We start from the raw sequence: 19027 nt of genomic DNA, 5'->3' as shown, positions 1-19027 counted from the left end.
TGAAAGTGAAGTCATGTTTAATTATGATTTTAGAAAAAACTCTACAGCCTGGTAAATTATTTCAATGTGCTTCTTTTGCACACTCTGTTGGGTAAAAATGGGAGCAGAGGAAGCTCTTGGAGTCTCAGTAGATGCAGCTGACAAAGCACAGGCAGAGGTTCCAGGGTCAGTGGAGGAAGCAGCACCAAAGCCAGATCCTTGGTTGGGGGATGGCCACAGGAAATGACCTGGTGACCGACTCTGATCTCAGAGTGGGACAGGCTGACAAGCATCTGGGAATTCCCGGCAAGGTCAGGCACGCATTATAGAAGAGCAAACACCAATCCCAAAATATCCTCAGGAGTCAGCGCATGAGCCCTGTAAAAGAGAGAGAGTGATCAGCACACAGGACCCACACTTCAACCTGACAAGGAGGCACAGGAAGCAGGGGAGCAGCTGTTGTCCTTCTGGGGGACATGAAGATTTCAATTTTTTAGTAAATTCAATGATAGCTCACCTTCTTTCCACCACATTCAATCACTTATAAATGCCCACAGGCAGTAGCCACCAACATGTGGTACAAAGTAGGTGATATCCTGGTGTCTATCTTTCAAACCAGAGCTCTGGCTCCGAGTGTCACAGAAAGATGCCATCAAAGTTATGGCCTGGTTCTGGGGAACAACCTCAGGAGCTTCCTACAGAACCTCCTACAGAAACTTCTTCCCTAACTCTTGATTCCATTGCAGGGAACAGGTCATGAATGAGTAACTGCGCCCAGGCACACTCACCTCACACCCTTCCCTCCTTTATCTGTCCCCACAATCCCCACTGACACAGAACAGAAATAGAGCACCTGCTGGTAGGGGCCCAAATGTCCTACAAAAGTTCTCATGACACAAACAGCCACTGCCTTACTCACCCCAAAGGGAAATGAGATAAGCAACTCAAGGGGAATGTATTTCTTTCTTATCCATTGACCACATGCCTTAACTGCCCTAAGCTAAAATTCCCCCAAATGAATGAAGCTGTCACTAGAAGGAAAGGAAACCAGTGCTCTGACCCTCTTAATGGAGGAAGTTTTCAGAAATGAGCCCATGAGACAATGATGAACTTTAAGGAAGTCTTAGAATAAATCCCACCTGTCATCTCCATGGCAGGGCTACCCTTTCAAATCAGTAAAGTCAGACTCCAATGTCTCCCTAGGTTGCTCATTTCCTCCCACCCCCAGCATCACCTCCCCCTTTCAGGATCAGGAAGAAAGAGCTACATCCAGAGGCAGAGGCTGCCCTGAACAGACTGTCTCAATCACAGCCCATGTTCCCATTTCCCCAGAGTTCCTTACCCTTCTGGCTTCTGTGATGGACAATGAGACCCAGCCCGAGGAAGATCAGCCCCAGCACGAAGCCTCCAATACCACTCAGCATCTTGCTCTGGGCAGATTCAGACTGCGCCCCTGGGGAGCAGAGCCTGAGTGTCAGCATTTGTCCCCACATCTCACGGTGTCCCTTTATGAAGCTTGAAGTCTAGTCTGAGAATCAGGAGGTGGAGGTGTCAGGGGAACCTGGCTCTCTATTCTGACCACCCCCAGGGGAGGGACCCACCACTGGATCTTTGGACACAGTGGGCAGGTGAGAGAAGGTGAAAGTGGATCCCTGCTCTCAGGGAGACTTCCATAACCTTAGACTTTGAGACTGTGGTCACCAGTCAGTTCTACAGAGCTACCAGGCTGGGCTCTGGGGCAATGATGTGTAGAGTGAGCTCCCTGTATGTGAAAAGACAATGTGATTTGGCTCTTCTAATGCCTGTGCTAGGAGGCATGAACACTCTTGTGTCCTGTGATTTCCAGTTCAGTAGTGATGCTGGGGACAAGGGATGAGAGGGCACGGACTGGGGAAGCTCTGTCTGCTCTGTCCTGTAGGGCCCACAGTGAAAGGAAACCAAGTGCCCTTACGCCACTCCACCATGATGGGGCTCTGGAGGCTGGGGTGCTCCACGCGGCAGGTGTAGACATCTCCTCGCTGGGGGGTCATCTCCAGCATCATGAACAGCTGAAAGGTCCAGTCCCCATTCCTAATAAGAGGTGTGGCCACAACACCGGCTGTCTCCTCCTGGTCATTCCGGAACCACCGAACCTTGATCTGGCCTGGATAGAAATCCGTCACCGAGCAGACCAGCAGGTTGTGGTGGTTTAGAGCCTCTGTCCTGGACAGGAAGATGGTCACTGTAGGTTCCACTGAGGGAGGAACAGACAGGAAAAGACACAATGAGGCATGAGACTGCACAGCACATCTGCCACGGGCAGGAGTCCTTCCTTGGGACCAGAGTGGAAAGATCCTTGGATTCCAAGCCTTGGATTTAGATTTATGCTGGATCACCTCATTAGCTTGGATAAACACATTGGTCAGTTTCCTTTTCAGTCTCAAAAAATCATTGTAATCGCTCTATGGGAGTTATTCTGTCAATACTAATTGATGATGGAGCATTTTAAAATTATAAATTGCTATATTATACCACTATTTGTGAAATTTTTAAAAATTAAAAAAAAAACAAACACCTGGACTTGTTTTCTCCCCCACCTACTAAAGGTCACCATCAGGATCAGCACTAGTGACTTGTGCTGGGACAGTGATACTGTTTTCTGTTAGTCCCTGTGCTCCCCACAGTAGAGAAAATCCTGCAGCTTTGACTCCTACCTGCTGGCTGAGATGATCAACATTAGTCATGGCCTCAGGAACAGCAACATGGACTAAGAATTAAGAAAGTATAGACATTTCTATGTCCAGCAAAGTAGGAAAACAATGACTATTCCATCCTTCCTACAAGTAATGCTTCTCAAACAAGCTATATTCTATAATTCTTAGCCTGCAATATTAACAAAATTTGAGAGCAAGAGTACTTCTTACATGTTGCCAGTCAACAAAGCACCTCTCTCAGCTTTTAGCCTAACCTTAGCTCAGATGCCATACTTCAGTGAACTTCTCACATACACACACACACACACAAATTGCATTAAGATACATAAACTTCCAGGGACTTCCCTGGTGGTCCAGTGGATGACTCAACACTCCCAAATGCAGGGGTCACAGGTTCCATCCATGGTGGGACAACTAAAACCTCGCTTGCAGCCCAAGCGCTGCAATGAAGACTCAGTGCAGCCAAAAATAATAATGATAAATAAATAAAATTAGCTACACATATAATTTTAAATGATATATAAACTTCCATCTCCACATCATATATGCCACCTATATTTTATTCATTCCTTGATTCATTTATTAATACAATCAACAAACATAAATTTGACAAGCACAGGGAATCCAATGATATATACAAGAACATGGCCCTTGACTTCACAGAACTTGCAATCTAATATTAGAAACAAACAAAAAAAGAATGTTATTTTAAAAGTTTGTAATTTTTGAAGTAAAGGAAAGGGGACTTTAAAAACAAGTAACAATGATAAAATGTTTGACTATGTCTCAATTCCTTTATCTTCTAGGATTGCTACTCATCATCAAATGCAACATACCTCCCAATCTCTTTAACACATCTTATCCTTTATTTCTCTAGGCATTGTACTGAATCACCCTCATTCTCTTAGCCTGAAACCATAGTAAATACTTCACGTGTGGTTTAGTTATTTGATAACATGTTATGTTCTCTCATTTCCTCTTTTTCCCTATTTTTCTTTTAATATTCAAGTGTAACTACTGGCTCCCTGTCCTACTCCATTCCCCTGCTATTAAGAATAACTGTCTTGTTCTGAAATCAGACATTATCACATGTATTCTCTATAGAAAATATTCTGAGATTCTTGCAGCAGTTGGCCTGAGCTAATGAGAATGTTATATAAACATTTAACTGTAACTTGCTGAGGTGAGCAGGCAGTCGCATTACCCCCAGTTACATGTCACTCATGAGCCATCATCTGGAAGGAAGAATGCTTTTGTTTTGGTCTTGACTCTTGATCAGGCTCTTCTTCCTGGGCTCTGACTGAAGTCATAATCAGCTGTGTGGACTTATAAAATCTGTTCATCTTAAACAGATTGGGAGTAAAGGTAGAAGGCACAAGTTCAAGAGAAAAATGTTAGAATAATTTTCATGAAAAAGAATTGAATTAACAAAAATATATGTTGTTGTTCAGTCACTAAGTCTGTACAACTCTGTGACCCCATGGACTGCAGCACACCAGGCTTCAGTTAATCCTTTCCTATCTTCCCAAATTTGCTCAAACTCATGTCCATTGAGTCAGTGATGCCATCCAGCCATTTCATCCTCTGTTGCCCCCTTCTCCTCCTGCCCTCAATATAAGTACTCAGTGACATTAGGATGCAGAAGAAGGCAAGACTGTGAAGTGAGCTAAAAGTTATATGAACGTGTATAGATAACACTGGAGTCAAACTAGGGATTAATCAGTGAGTTTTCAGCCCCTTGAATATATCATTTCATCCCACTACCATTGAAAACAGGCAGAAACAGACTGGTACTGCTGCTTCTGGTCATAACTGACTTTAACGGAGGCTTTGCTTCTTTTAGACGCTATACACATGTAGTAAAGAACATGATGACTGTTCTGTATTCGGAGAACACTTCACAACTTAGGGAATAATTATGATGTAATTACTTAAGCTGTTTATTATGTACCAATATTAGTCCATGGGGTCACAAAGAGTCAGACATAACTGAGTGACTGAACAACAACAAATAGTGTATATAAAATGGTGATGCTGATTGTTAAGGTAGTTGTGAAATGAAGTAGCATAATACAGATGGTGTTTGGTAAGATAATTGTCTAGAACTAGCTGCTTATTACATGGGTATAATTCCTGAAGTGGATGGAAATGTTGGGGGCGGGGGGGGGAGGGAGCAAGGCAGGGTTTAGGCCAAAAGAAACTAGAAATAATGTTTATTCAGTAATTTAATGGCATTACTTTATTTATCCCAAAACTTCAGTCTTTCTACTATGCCATTTGTTGACCTTTTCTAAGAAATTAAAACTCTCTCTTACAATACCATTCAAGTGTTGGGGGCTTTTTTTAGCAAACCATTTTTCCCTCAGACTTTGCATTCACAAATTCTACATTGTTAATTTTGCATTCACAAATTCTAAATCCATTCAAGTCAATAAGAATTTACTTTAAAGCATTGAGCAAAATAGTAAAGAATAATTGATAAAGTCATTTTTAAGGCCCTATTTACCTTTCTGTTTCTCTTGAGCCTAAGTGGATAGGCAACCGAGTACATTTATTCATTAATTTAACAAAGTTTTATAGAGTTTATACTACCTGCCAGTGTGTCAGACTAGGCACACAGGGATAATTAAGACAGCCCCGTGGCTGAAAGAAGTCCAGGCCCAGTGACATAGTGATATCCATTTGAGAAACCAGGATTACGGTGAATAATAATTTGAAACCAAAAAGTGAAAATGTATTATTTCATGACTGTAATACATCACCAAGAGTTTAAGTTGCCCTAAGAGCACCCGGAAGTAACCCTAAGGCCACCAGGCTGAGCTGTCAGGCCTCCAGGAAGCAAATACGCCAAAGGCACCAGGCGGGGAGGTGCAGAATGAGTGGAAACAACAGCACAGGACGGGACCTTCGAGAGGTGACCCACACCAGGCAGGCCGGGCCGCCTCTGCAGGGAAGGTTCCAGGGCTGCCAAATTCGATGCCCCCGCCCCACACGCTGTGCCCTCGGTCCCCTGTCCCTCAGCGCCTCTCTATCCCATCCGCGGGCCTGGGGACCCCTCCCGGAGACCCGGTCCCCTCCCTGGAGACCCGACCCCCGCCCCCGGAGACCCGGCCCCATCCCGCGTTGAGTCTCGGGTGGAGGGCGGCCCCGCGGGGGGGCGGCCGGCACTCACCTCGCCGCTGCCAGGTGAAGGGGGCTTCCACCTGGTAGTTGTGTCTGCACACCGTGTCCGCCTCGGCCCGCCTCTGCTCCAGGAGGTCCTTCTGGCTGTTCCAGTGCTCGGCGGCCGGCCGCCCCAGCGGGGTCACCGCCCGGTGTTCGCCCACGTCGCTGTCGAACCGCACGTACTCCTCCTGGTTGTATATGTATCTGGTCACGAGCCGCACCCGCTCCGTCCCGTTGGTGAAATAACACAGGCCCTTAAACTGGTACACGAAATCCTCTGCGGGGAAAAAGCCGCTCGGTCAGGCGCAGTTCCACAGCCCCACGCGGCAGCCGCTCGGCCAGATGGGGAGGTGCCGGCCGCCGCCAGCGGGGTCCCTAAACCTGAAACCCGCCGCCTCTCAACCCCTGTTCCTCTCCAGCCCGGCCCTGCGCCTTCTGCTGTGAACCCGGGTCCTCGAGCGGTTCCTCCCCAGGCTCCCAGGATGTGAGGAGGCCTGACGCTGAGGGAGCCCTAGGACCTGTGATCCCTAGAGGCTCAGAATCAAGTAAACAGGACGGCAGGTTGATTTTGCATCCATCTCTGTACTTAAAGATTCTCACATGAAATCCGATTTTACCCTGAACTCCTGGGAACCTCAGAGACAAACGAGAGCAGGAGAGTTCAAGGGATGGCAAAAGACCTGTAGAATTAAGCTTGTCCTCCTCCTGACAGGAGTATTCTCTTGGTCCCCAGCAAGTGTCCTTACAACGCCTTGGCTTACTCTTGAGTTTCTGCCACCGGCACCCGACTCCTGTGTGGTTTGAAGGGACCAGCAAACCCCACCCCACTCACCCCCCAGTCCTAAAAAGGGCAGTTTATTCACAGAAAGAGTATGGACTTTCAAATTAGATTAGAGCTAATATATAATCAAATATGTATTCTCTTTTTATGTTCTCCTTTGTCCTAAATCCTGTCCATCCTCAAGTTTCTGAATATCACTCAAGTCACCAGTTGACTACAAATCAGTGAAACTTGAGATTAAAATTCTGTCTGTGGTCACCCAGGCAGCTCCACTCAAGAAATAAAAGTTTGCTTCCACAAACCCTCCACTGAGAGTCAGGAATATATAGTCTTCCCCTCAGATGCTGAGTCTGAAGAGACCATGGCCGCCCTACACATCCCCAGCCCATAGCAGTAAGTGCAGACAAGGTCTTGGAGAACCCTGAAATGACAGATTCTGCAGTGCCTTCTTTGGAGAAAGTCACATCTTTAAAAAAAATACCCATGCTCACTTTGTCCTGGCACTTGTAGTAGGTACACACTATGTCTCCTCCTCCCTGTTACAACATTCCCAGGGTTAAACCTGTGGGGGGGAATTGTCCTCACCTTGTCCTTAGAAGGTGGAAATGAGAATGTAACATAGCCCTCATTCCCAATGGGAGGAAATGTGTGATAAAAGACAGTATCCCAAGATCACACCCCACCCCAAGGGTCCCTCAGAGCCTGCTCCCCAGAGTGGTGGCTCCAGGGAGCAGCTGCCCTGCACTTACTTGGCGAGTCTCTGCCCTCAGCCCCTGGGGTGCTCAGCATCACCAGGGTCACCATCACAACTGCTGTCCAGAGGCCTCTGGGGATCCGCAGAGCCACCATCCCAGACATAATTGAGAACAAAGGAAGAAGTAATGGTAGTCAACACAGCTCAAACACAGTGGATCTGGTGAGACCACTTCACAGAATAAAAGCCTATGAGAGCTTCCATGTATGGCAGGATTGGAGAGTCCCTAGAAAAGGGACCAATCAGCAGTGGAGCGGAAAAACTTCATCTGTTTCTGGGTAGACATTTTTTTTTGAAGGTTCTTAATCTAATGCCTGGCACAGTGTCCTAATCAAATTACACTGGATTGAGATGAAAATGTTCTCTCAGCTATACAATATCTGAATATTGAATGCCTTAGGAGTTTAAATAATGAAAAAAAAAGATTCAAGAGTAGATATTTCTGTGATATTTATTTAAAACCTATTGTTCTTAGAATTTGGGGTATGGGAAAATAAAAGTGAAAGTGTTAATTAATGAGTTGTGTTCCACTCTTTGCAACCCCATGGACTGTAGCCCTCCAGGATCCTCTGTCTATGGAATTCTCCAGGCAAGAATACTGAAATGGTTTGTCATTCCCTTCTCCAGAGGATCCTCATGACCCAGGAATCAAACCCAGGTCTCCTGCATTGCAAGAGGATTATTCTTTGCTGTGTGAGCCACAAGGGAAAATAAGTGGGGATCATATTTCAGAGAGGGAAAATTATTGTCACAGAGATGTTTACTTTTATTGTCTTAGATACCCTGAAGATCCTTAAGTTGTGGGTGGGAAGAACAGAGTTCTTGAAGGAAATAGTTTTGAGCTGCAGTTCTACCATTGATGTGCTTTATGAGAGTCAACAAAATACTGAACCTTTTGCCTAAAACTTCTCTATAAAATGTGAATCATGTTTCATGCATTTTATATCTAGACCTTCATATATACAAACTTAAGGGTAATATGACTTGTTTAATATTACAGAATGTTCCTCAGCTGCCATGTGTAACTGTTCGCAATATCAGGTTAATATGTGGAACAAGAAAACAAGCAAAAAAAAAAATGACAATCAGAACCTCCCTGGCAGTCCAGTGATTAAAACTCTGCCCTGTACTGCAGAAAGTGTGGGCTCAATCTCTGGGAAGCTAGGATCCTGCATGTCATGGGGCACAGCCAAAACTTTAAAAAATTGACAGCCAGCCCTGTTGGCAAGTGATTTTTCATTACATAAGAATCTAGGGCTTCCCTGGTAGCTCGGATGAGAAAGAATCCACCTGCAATGCAGGAGATCTGAGTTTGATCCCTGGGTTGGAAAGATCCCCTGGAGAAAGGAATGGCTACCCACTCCAGTATTCTTGCCTGGGGAATTCTAAGAACAGAGGAGCCTGATGGGCTACAGTCCATGGAGTATCAAAGAGTCAGACACTACTGAGCAACTAACACACTTATAAAAAAGAAAAGAATCTATTGCATTTATGCCTTTTGAGTTAAAGTATTTGGAAAGTTAAGTTGATTTTTCTCTTAAAATATCTTCATCCGCTCAAATTCTTCCTGAACAGTCTGATTGTGCAAAGGCATAGTCCACTAACATAACTAACATAAAAGCATTAAGATATTGTCAACTTCAATTTTGAGGATAGAGAGCAAAATTGTGAAGAAGCATTTCCTGGGGCTTGAATTCTGTTGATGTTTAGAGAGCTGTGCCAACCGTAAGAATCAAATCTCAGTGGCAGAAGTATCAATGTGCTTTATTAAATAAACGTCTTATTTATCAGACTTCTCTTGCCCATGTCTAAGGACAGTATAAAATGGTTACAGAGCAATTAGAACAGTGTCTGGCATATATCAATGAACAAGAAAATAAGTGTCTCTCCCTCTAATTTCTCTCTCCTTCTCTGTCTTTCCTGAATTTTAGGTTCTTCTTTCAGAAGAGAGGAGATGATCTAAAAGCAGAATACAAAGAGTTTACCAGGTAAAAAGAAATAGGGAAGAGGCAATGACAAGAAGTTTCCCTTAGTTGCACATGAAAGCAATGAGTTAGTTCAATATTCTGAATTAGGTGTATAGTCTCAGGGCACCTGAGACTGGGAAATCTGTCACTGGGCTTCCACCTACTCTAGTATACTCAGGACCAGGGTAGCTCCAGAATAAGGAGGGTTCCAGGATGGGATAAAAGCATAAAATAGGAACATCAAGTTCAGACCAGTAACTGGGTTGTGGGGCAACAAAGAACAGTCAGAGAGGGATTCCAAAAGTGTCTCAGTTCCCTCAGGCCCACCACAGGGTCTCTAGGAATAAACAGAGGCTTCTGGCCCTTCCCCCCCACTCCTGTCCTAAGGAGGAAGTTCCCTCCGCCCTGTTCTGGGACTGTGCAGTGAAGGCTGCCTCAGACCTGGGGATTACCCTCTTTTTACAGGCCTCTTCACACAGCCTTTTTAACTGGCAACACGTGTCAGCTTAAAATCTTTTTTCTGATTGGCTACAACCTCATCTGCAAGGCTGTGGCTTGGGCGTCTGCCTGCTGCTTCCCCCAAGCCAGGTAACATTCTCTACATTTTCTAGAGTTCTCTGCACTGTCCTTATCTGTGCTGAGTTACTCAGGGCCGTCACTGCTGGCCTGGCCTGGTCTGATTCCAAGTATTTACCTGAATCACTCTGTGGAGGCAGGGAGCTTAGGATGAGGCGGTGTGTATCCCACTTCAGTAGATGGAGGGATCTAGAAACAGTCATTGATATGGGTGAAGGTCACTGTAGGGAAGCTCTCATGGTACATCCTCTGTTCCCTCGGAGTGGAAGATAAAAGCTGTGAACTACGTCCCTGTGAAAATTCAGGGAGAAATCATCTTCTTTGGTCAGCATCCACTGGAATCTGTACTTGGTCAGTGGGGTTAACTGTGAAAGTAATAATCGTCTTGTCCAGAAGGGCCATCCAGGACCCTATTTTGCATTCAATTCAGGAAGCAACATTCATTGTATATTATGAAAGTTTCCATAACCTCCTTAATGCCAGTAGTAATATAATTAGAATTATTTCTCCCCCGAATATTATTTCCCTTTAATATAAAATTGTCAAGCCATTATCCTTAAATTTTTCCAAATCTTTGTGAAGTTACTCATATATGTCCCCTATATCAACACTTAGGTAATCCATTATAAAAATTTTCCATGACATATAGAAAGTCCTTTCTCAAAGGACTTGCACAAAGTTATCTCTTTAAAATCACATTTTACAGAATCTGAAGGAAGAGTCAAATTAGTAACAGAGTGACCATGTATAAGCCACTTCAGTTCTGAAAGACTTAGTTTTGCCTCATTGGCAGAAAGAATACACACATCATAGGACCACTTCATGAAAACAGATATAATTTGTCGATGTGCACTGCAATCTATGGTGAGGTGCATACACACTGATTTTTAATATAACAGTAGTCAGTTCATCTTTCTTGAGGTCATTAACAAAGTGTTATTTCTCATTTCTATTCAGATGACAGAATCATTGTGGTTTCAGACCCCTAACTCCTACCTCATTATGGAGAAAAACAGAGGGGAAAGATCATTAGCCATATTTGATCATGAATTCACTGCATTTTTCCCTCTCTGAACCCCGTAAGTACCCTTGCAAAGAACTGCCATTTTAACTATAATTTCAGATCTCAGAACCTGGTCTTCTTTTTGGTGGGCTCATAAATGTGGAAACTGAGTGCAAAACAGAATCTAACAAAAATTGATGAAAGAAGAAGAAAGTGAATGCAATTTTGTGTGTTTCATAAGACTGTTAATGACAGAGAGTCTAAGGTTATATGTCACACATCTTGATTTGATTTAGAGAAAGAGGGACTGGCCACTCCTCATTGTAGCTTCTTCCAAATATCTAAACCCTGTCCTGTTCCACATGCCTGAGTGCCCTACTTTCCTAGCCCTCATTATCAGGAGTCCCCCTTGTGTCTGAGCTCTGACACATCTATGTGCTTTGGTCTCTAGTGGCTTTGTCTTCCTTCCCCAAAAGCCAGCAGACCCTAGATGGTGGTTACTGTCAGTTACCAATATTTTTATACACTTCCAAAGTTAATGTCCTGGGTTCCAAAGATGAAACTCCTAGACGACTCCTGGCTTCTAGGAGTCCAAACATTGGAGGGGAGAAATAAATGGGAAAAATAAAAGAGAAAAAATTTTGCAACAGGCATTAAGGAGAATGTCAGATACTACCGACTAAAGACAAGACTGTGGTGTTCAAGCTTCAGGGGACATTTAAAACTACAGATAATGAAAAGCATTGGTTCAGTTATTTTCTCTTCTCTTGGAAAGGGTTGGAAACACAGACCTAGGAGGTGATGATTATTTGTGAATTAATTCACAAATAATAATTTTTCAAGAAGATGAGGATGGGGAGTTAATGGTGTCGAGGTCATGAAACGGTTGAAAGAAAGGCTTTTCAGATGCAGTTCTCAGAGGAAATTTTGGCTCAGAAGATAGGCTGTGATCATTCCAGGCAAAGACACAAACCTGAATGCAGACACAGAAGTTTGGCAAGACTGGGGCTGAGGAGTCAGAGATCATTCACAACCTGTGGTTTGGTATGTTTAGAGGATGGGATTCAAGTACCCTATGCTCTGTGAGATTTGATCATAGTACCATTGAAGTTGCCTGGATTTTCATCGGTTTAACAAGAAAAGCAGAAGGAATTTAAGCAGCAGAGTGCCATGACATGCTTATCTATTCATGGAGCTACCTTAGAAGTTACCTTTGTAGAGGGCCTGTAGATTACTGTGATCCAGAAAAGATCCAGGTTAATGTGATGAACCCAATCTACCAAAACCTGGTTTACAGAGGAACCCATGTACCAATGACCAGTTTGGTAAATTTACCAAAATTAACATACCCTAAACTCTTTTCATTTTTTTTTTCTGTTCCTGATGTTTGCGTAAGTTCATATTTGGAAGTGTATTAGAGGCCTGAGAATCATAGACCTCCAAATGTCTGGGGCTCTCTTGCTCTCCCATAGGCCCTAGTCTCTCCCTCCCTGGAACTCCACTCTTTCTGTCAACAAACAGCTCCAGTTTCCATGAAGCTTTATATCAAGTGTATTTGTAAAGACAAAATGAAAACGGGTCGATTACACTTCACAGATAACTTCAGAAGTTGTTTTAAATGTTTTTAATATAAATTGGCTTCCCTGGTGGCTCAGATGGTAAAGAATCTGCCTGCAATGAAGGAGACCTGGGTTCGATCCATAGGTCAGGAAGATCCCCTGGGGAAAGGAATGGCAACCCACTTTGGTATTCTTGCCTGGAAAATCCCATGGGTAGAGGAGCCTCGACAGTTCATGGGGTCACAAAGAGTCAGACATGACTGAACGACTAACACTTATTTTGATATAGATTGGAATAAACATCATAAATAGTTTTAAAACATTTTGTTTGAATTTTGTAAATTTTATGAATTGATCCTCCAGAGAAATTAGCAAAAGAGCCCTTAAAATGCTAAAATCTTGACTAAACAAATGCAATTTTAAAAGATTTAAGAGCCAATATAAATAGAAACTGAGATTTTTCTATGTAAAGTGATGACATTGCTGTAATGTTCATATCTTACACAAGGCAAACACTTCAAGACTGGAAGAGGTAGCTGTTTCGGCTAATACATAGAAACTAATGCAGAAAGTCAGTCAAAATGAAGAAATAGAGGAATGTGTTCCAAGTGAAAGAAAAAGGAAAAAACTCATAAAAAAGGTAGTTCAGTTCAGTTCAGTCACTCAGTCGTGTCCGACTCTTTGTGACCTCATGAATCGCAGCATGCCAGGCCTCCCTGTCCATCACCAACTCCCAGAGTTTACTCAAACTCATGTCCATTGAGTCAGTGATGCCATCCAACCATCTCATCCTCTGTCATCCCCTTCTTCTCCTGCCCTCAATCTTTCCCAGCATCAGGGTCTTTTCCAATGAGTCAGTTTTTCGCATCAGGTGGTCAAAGGATTGGAGTTTCAGCTTCAACATCAGTCCTTCCAATGAACACCCAGGACTGATCTCCTTTAGGATGGACTGTCTGGATCTTCTTGCTGCCCAAGGGACTCTCAAGAGTCTTCTCCAACACCACAGTTCAAAAGCATCAAACTTCAGCACTCAGCTTTCTTTATAATCCAACTCTAACATCCACACATGACTACTGGAAAAACCATAGCCTTGACTAGATGGACCTTTGTTGACAAAGTAATGTCTCTGCTTTTTAATATGCTGTCTAGGTTGGTCATAACTTTCCTTCCAAGGAGTAAGCGTCTTTTAATTTTATGGCTGCAATCAACATCTGCAGTAATTTTGGAACCCAAAATAATAAAGTCAGCCACTGTTTCCACTATTTCCCCATCTATTTGCCATGAAGTAATGGGACCAAATGCCATGATCTTCATTTTCTGAATGTTGAGCTTTAAGCCAATTTTTTCACTCTCCTCTTTCACTTTCATCAAGAGGCTCTTTAGTTCTTCTTCCCTCTCTGCCATAAGGGTGGTGTCATCGGCATATCTGAGGTTATTGCTCACTTAAAAAAAAATCCTACAAGAAATATGGAAAGACATTCTCACATCTTAAAATACGTTTTTTAAAAAAGATGCTCACAAACTTGGGAGTTAAATAGATGAACATAGTAAGAACTTCAACAAAAAGATAAAAAAATATATAGAAGAAAATTAAACAGAACACACAGATTTGAAATACAATATCTAAGTTGAAAAATGCACACAAGAGGTTCAGCAGCAGAACAGGTGAAACAGAGGAAAGAATCAGTGAACTGGGAGAAAGACCAGAGCAACTCCCCTAATCAGAGAAGCAAAAGGAGGGGAAAAAAAGGGAAAACAGTGAAGACAGCAAATGAACTTACAGGACAACCTCAGGCAGACTAACATTTACCTCTAGGACTCCTGGAGGAGAGAAAGAGAGAATGAGACAGAAACTTTATTTGAAGAAAAAATAGCTAAAATTTTCTTTAACCTGGGGAAGAAACTGATATCCAGATCTAGGAACCTGGTAGTTTAAATAAATCAATCCTTAGGGATCCATGGGCTTCTCTGGTGGCTCAGCTGGTAGAGAATCCACCTGCAATATGGTAGACCTGGGTTCAATCCCTGGGTTGGGAAAAGATCAATATCAAAACACATATAATCAAAATGTTAAAAACAGGGAGAGAATCATAGAAGCAGCAAGAGAAAGAAAGGGTTACATACAAGGTAGCCCCCATAAGATAATCAGATTTTTTAGCACTAACTTTCTAGAAGGGGAAAGTTATTCAAAGTGCTGAAAGAAAAAAAAATTGAACCAAGAATACTCTACCTTGCCACTGTCATTCAGGATTGAAAGAGCGATAAAGAGTTTTCCAGACAAGGAAACTAAAGGATTTCATCAGAACTAAACTGGCCTTAACAACTATATATATATATATATATATATAAAACCATATATATATATATACAAATATATAAAATAGGGACTTCTTGCTAACTAGTAAAAAGAAAACAAGTGTAAACTTACAAGTGTAAGGCTCAATGGTAAATGCAAATATACCTTAAAAAGTAGTTGATTCATCACTCCTAAAGCAAAAAGATTAAAAGACAAAACTAGTAAAAAAAAAAAAAATGACTAACTACAATAATTGGTTGAGAAGCAAGAGATGAAAAGATGTAAAATGTCACATCGAAAACATAAAACATGAAGGAGATAAAAAGGTAGAGCTTTAGAATACATTCAGATTTAAGTTGTTATCAAATTTAAATAGACTGTTACAAATGTAAGTTGTTATATATAAACTTCATAGTAACCACAAAGCAAGGACTTACAGTAAATACACAAAAGATAAAAAGAAATGAATTTAAGCATACTACTAAAGAAAGTCATGAATCAAAATCAATAAAAAGCAAGAGAAGAAAGAAACAGAGAAACTACAAAGCAGTCAGAAACAAAACATTTTTGCTGATCACAGTGGTACAAAACTAGAAATCAAATACAAGAAGAAAACTGGAAGAAAAACATATATATGTGGAGATTAAATAATATTCTAGTGAACAGCCAATGGATCAATGAGGAAATCAAAATTGAAATTTTTTAAATTTTCAAATAAATGAAACTGGAAATAAAGTATACCAAAATGTATGGAATACAGCAGAAGCAGTTTTAAGAGGAAAATAGTCATTTTTACTGCATACCTCAAGAAACAAGAAAAATCTAAATAAACAACCTAACTTTACACCTCAAGGAACTAGATAAAGAAGAATAAATAAAGCTCAAAGCTGCTAGAAGGAAGGAAATAACAAGGATCAGCACAGAAATAAAGAAAACAGAGACTAAAAGACAATAGAAAGATCAATGAAAATAAAAACTACTTCTTTGAAGTAATAAAGCTGAGAAACCTTTAGCTAGACTCATAGAAAAAAAGAGAAGCCTCACATAAATAAAATCAGGAAAGAAAGAGGAAATGTTATCACTAATACCATGAACATAAAGGATGATAAGAGAATAATAAAATTTTATGCCAATGTTTGGACAATATAGAAAATGCATAAATTCCTAGAATTGTACAACCTTCCAAATCTGAATCATTAAGGAATTGAAAACCTGAAAAACCGATTAGTAATAAATGGATTAGTTCAGTAATTTAAAACCTCCCAACAGAAAAAGAAATCCAGGACCTGGATGCTTCCACTGATGAATTTCACTAAACATTCAAGGAAGAATCTGTATTAATTCTACTAAACTCTTCCAAAAAATAAACATATCTAAAATGCTCTAAAGAGAGAATACTTTTAAAATATAAATGAGGCCACCATTACATTGATACCAAAACCAGACAAGGACAACACAAGAAAAGAAAATTACAGAACAACATCCCTGGTAAGCATAGATCCAAAATATCTCAAAAGAATATTAGTAAACCAAATTCAACAATGAATTAAAAAGATCATACACCATGATAAATAGTATATTTCAGGGAATACAAGTGTCAACATCTGCATATCAATCCATGTGATATACCACATTAACAAAACAAAAGATAAAAACATGATCATTTTACTAGAAGGCAGAAAAAACACTTCACGAAATTCAACACCCATTTTTTATAAAAATGCTAAACAATATGGTATTGGTTTTGCCATAGTAAAGTAAAAAATAATAATAATAAATAAATGATAAATGGTTTAAAAAGAGTTAAACAAAGTCGGTGTAGAGGGAATGTGCCTCAACATAATAAAGACACTTATGACAAGCCCACAGCTAACTTCATACTCAATGGCAAAAAGTTTAAACTTTTCCTCTAAGATTAGGAATAAGACAAAGATGCATACTCTCACCACTTTTATTTAGCATAGTATTGGAAGTTGTAACCAGAGCAATTAGTCAATAAAAGTAAATAAAACCATTCAACTAAGAAAAGGAGAATTAAAATCATTGCTAATTTGCATGTTACATGATATTATATATAGAAAATCGTAAGGACTCTGAGAAAAAGCTACTAGAACTAATAAATGAATTCAGTAAAGTTGCAGGTTGTACAATCAATAAACAGAGATCTATGTATTTCCATGCACTAATAAAAAACTTTTAGAAAGAGAAAATAAAAAAGTAATCCCATTTTTAATTTCATGAAAAGAATAAAATAACCTAGGGATTAATTTAACCAAGGAGTTGGATGACTCATACACTGCAGTTGGTAAAGAATCCGCCTGCAAAGCAGGAGACCCCAGTTCCATTCCTGGGTCAGGAATATCCACTGGAGAAGGGATAGGCTACCCACTCCAGTATTCTTGGGTTTCCCTGGCAACTCAGCTGGTAAAGAATCTGCCTGCAATGCAGGAGACCTGGGTTTGATCCCTGGAGTGGGAAGATTCCCTGGAAAAGGGAAAGGCTACCCACTCCAGTGGTGAAGGCAATGGCACCCCACTCCAGTACTCTTGCCTGGAAAATCTCATGGACGGAGGAGCCTGGTAGACTGCAGTCCATGGGGTCGCTAGGAGTCAGACATGACTGTATAACTTTCAAGTAGACAACCTGAGCGACTTCACTTTCACTTTTCACTTTCATGCATTGGAGAAGGAAATGGCAAGCCACTCCAGTGTTCTTGCCTGGAGAATCCCAGGGACAGGGGAGCCTGGTGGGCTGCCATCTCTGGGGTCGCACAGAGTTGGACACGACTGAAGCGACTTAGCAGCAGCAGCAGCAGCACCCACTCCAGTATTCTGGCCTAGAGAATTCCACAGACTGTATAGTCCTTGGTGTGGTAAAGAGTCGCACACAACTGAGTGAATTTCACAACAACAAAACACTTGAAGAAGACACAAATAAATTGAAAATATGTTATGTTCATGGATTGGAAGAATTAATAGTGCTAAAATGTGCGTGCTACCCAAAGCAATCTACCTGATTCAATGCAATCCCTATCAAAATTCTAATGGCATTTTCCATACATATAAAAGAAATAATTCTAAACTTTGTACAGAACAACAAAGATCCCAAATAGTCAAAGCAATCTAGAGAAAAAAAGAACAAAACTAGAGGCATCATAGAGGCTCCTGATTTCAAACTATATTTCAAAACTATTAGTATATTTATAGGGACTTCCCTGGTGGTCCAGTGGATAAGAATCCACCTTTAATGCTGAGGCTTGAAATTCAATCCCTGGTCAGGGAACTAAGATCCCACATGTTTCAGAGCAACTAAGCCTTATGCCACACTGCTGGTTCCATGGGTCACAACTAGAGAGTCCATAAGCTACAACAAAATATCATGTGTGACATAATAAAGACCCAACATGGTCAAATAAGTAAATAAATATTTTTTTAAAAACTGTATTCGTAGTATAGTTCTTCTTGACTAATTGCTATAGTTAATCAGAATATATGATACTGGCATACAAACAGACACACAGATTAATGAAACAGAACAGAAAATCAAGAGTTAAACTGATGCTTCTATGAGTCAGTTAACTTACAAGAAAGGAAGCCAAACATATACACTGGGAAATCAGAGTCTCAACAATCAAGTGTTGCAAAACTGAACATCATACTCAAAAATTAATTCAAAACAGATTAAAGTCCTGAAACTATAAAATTCCTAGAGGATAGCAGGGGTGATAAGACCCTTGACATTGAACTTGGCAATAATTCATAGGGTGAAACTACAAGGTCTAGAAAAGAGTAATCCAGTAGCTGTGACCTGAAGAGTTCCTAGAGGAGACACACACCGAGTAGAATTCAAGTTTTAATCAGAAAGAGCATAGAGTCCCTTTGTGGTTAATGAATTTCCATTTCATATTAAGTTAGAGACTCAAAGGGACACCAAGTAGATTTCTGGAGCTCTTTCTTCAGCTTTTGTTTTTCTCTAATAAATGCCCTTCAAAGTCTATCCTGTGTGGATCACAATAAACTGTGGAAAATTCTGAAAGAGATGGGAATACCAGACCACCTGACCTGCCTCTTGAGAACCTATATGCAGGTCAGGAATCAACAGTTAGAACTGGACATGGAACAACAGACTGGTTCCAAATAGGAAAAGAGGTACGTCAAGGCTGTGTATTGTCACCCTGCTTATTTAACTTATATGCAGAGTACATCATGAGAAATGCTGGGCTGGATGAAGCACAAGCTGGAATCAAGATTGCCT

At 41.2% G+C, this 19027-nt stretch overlaps 1 protein-coding gene across 1 annotated transcript; it reads right to left on the bottom strand.

Moving 5' to 3' along the window:
- On the bottom strand, window positions 1-7566 carry LOC113881728 (boLa class II histocompatibility antigen, DQB*0101 beta chain). The gene is made up of 5 exons (XM_027524786.1): window positions 7368-7566; window positions 5845-6114; window positions 1931-2212; window positions 1322-1432; window positions 1-357 (listed from the first exon to the last, which is right to left on the bottom strand). The coding sequence occupies exons 1-5, from the start codon at window positions 7474-7476 to the stop codon at window positions 344-346; spliced, it is 786 nt and encodes a 261-aa protein (XP_027380587.1). The 5' UTR covers window positions 7477-7566; the 3' UTR covers window positions 1-343.
- Window positions 7567-19027: the final 11461 nt, after the last annotated feature.

The sequence above is a fragment of the Bos indicus x Bos taurus genome, chromosome 23 (genome assembly GCF_003369695.1).
Source record: "Bos indicus x Bos taurus breed Angus x Brahman F1 hybrid chromosome 23, Bos_hybrid_MaternalHap_v2.0, whole genome shotgun sequence".
NCBI classification, from domain to species: domain Eukaryota; kingdom Metazoa; phylum Chordata; class Mammalia; order Artiodactyla; family Bovidae; genus Bos; species Bos indicus x Bos taurus.
The sequence above is the reverse complement of the archived record's forward strand: the minus strand, read 5'-3'. Positions and strand labels throughout refer to the sequence as shown.

Bases quoted from the DNA above. Each gene is read 5' to 3' on its own strand.
- LOC113881728 (XM_027524786.1), bottom strand. From the start codon at position 7,476: ATGTCTGGGATGGTGGCTCTGCGGATCCCCAGAGGCCTCTGGACAGCA. The intron at 6,115-7,367 runs GTAAGTGCAGGG...TTTTCCCCGCAG, and splicing joins TGAGGGCAGAGACTCGCCAA to AGGATTTCGTGTACCAGTTT. The intron at 2,213-5,844 runs GTGAGTGCCGGC...TTCCTCCCTCAG, and splicing joins CTTCACCTGGCAGCGGCGAG to TGGAACCTACAGTGACCATC.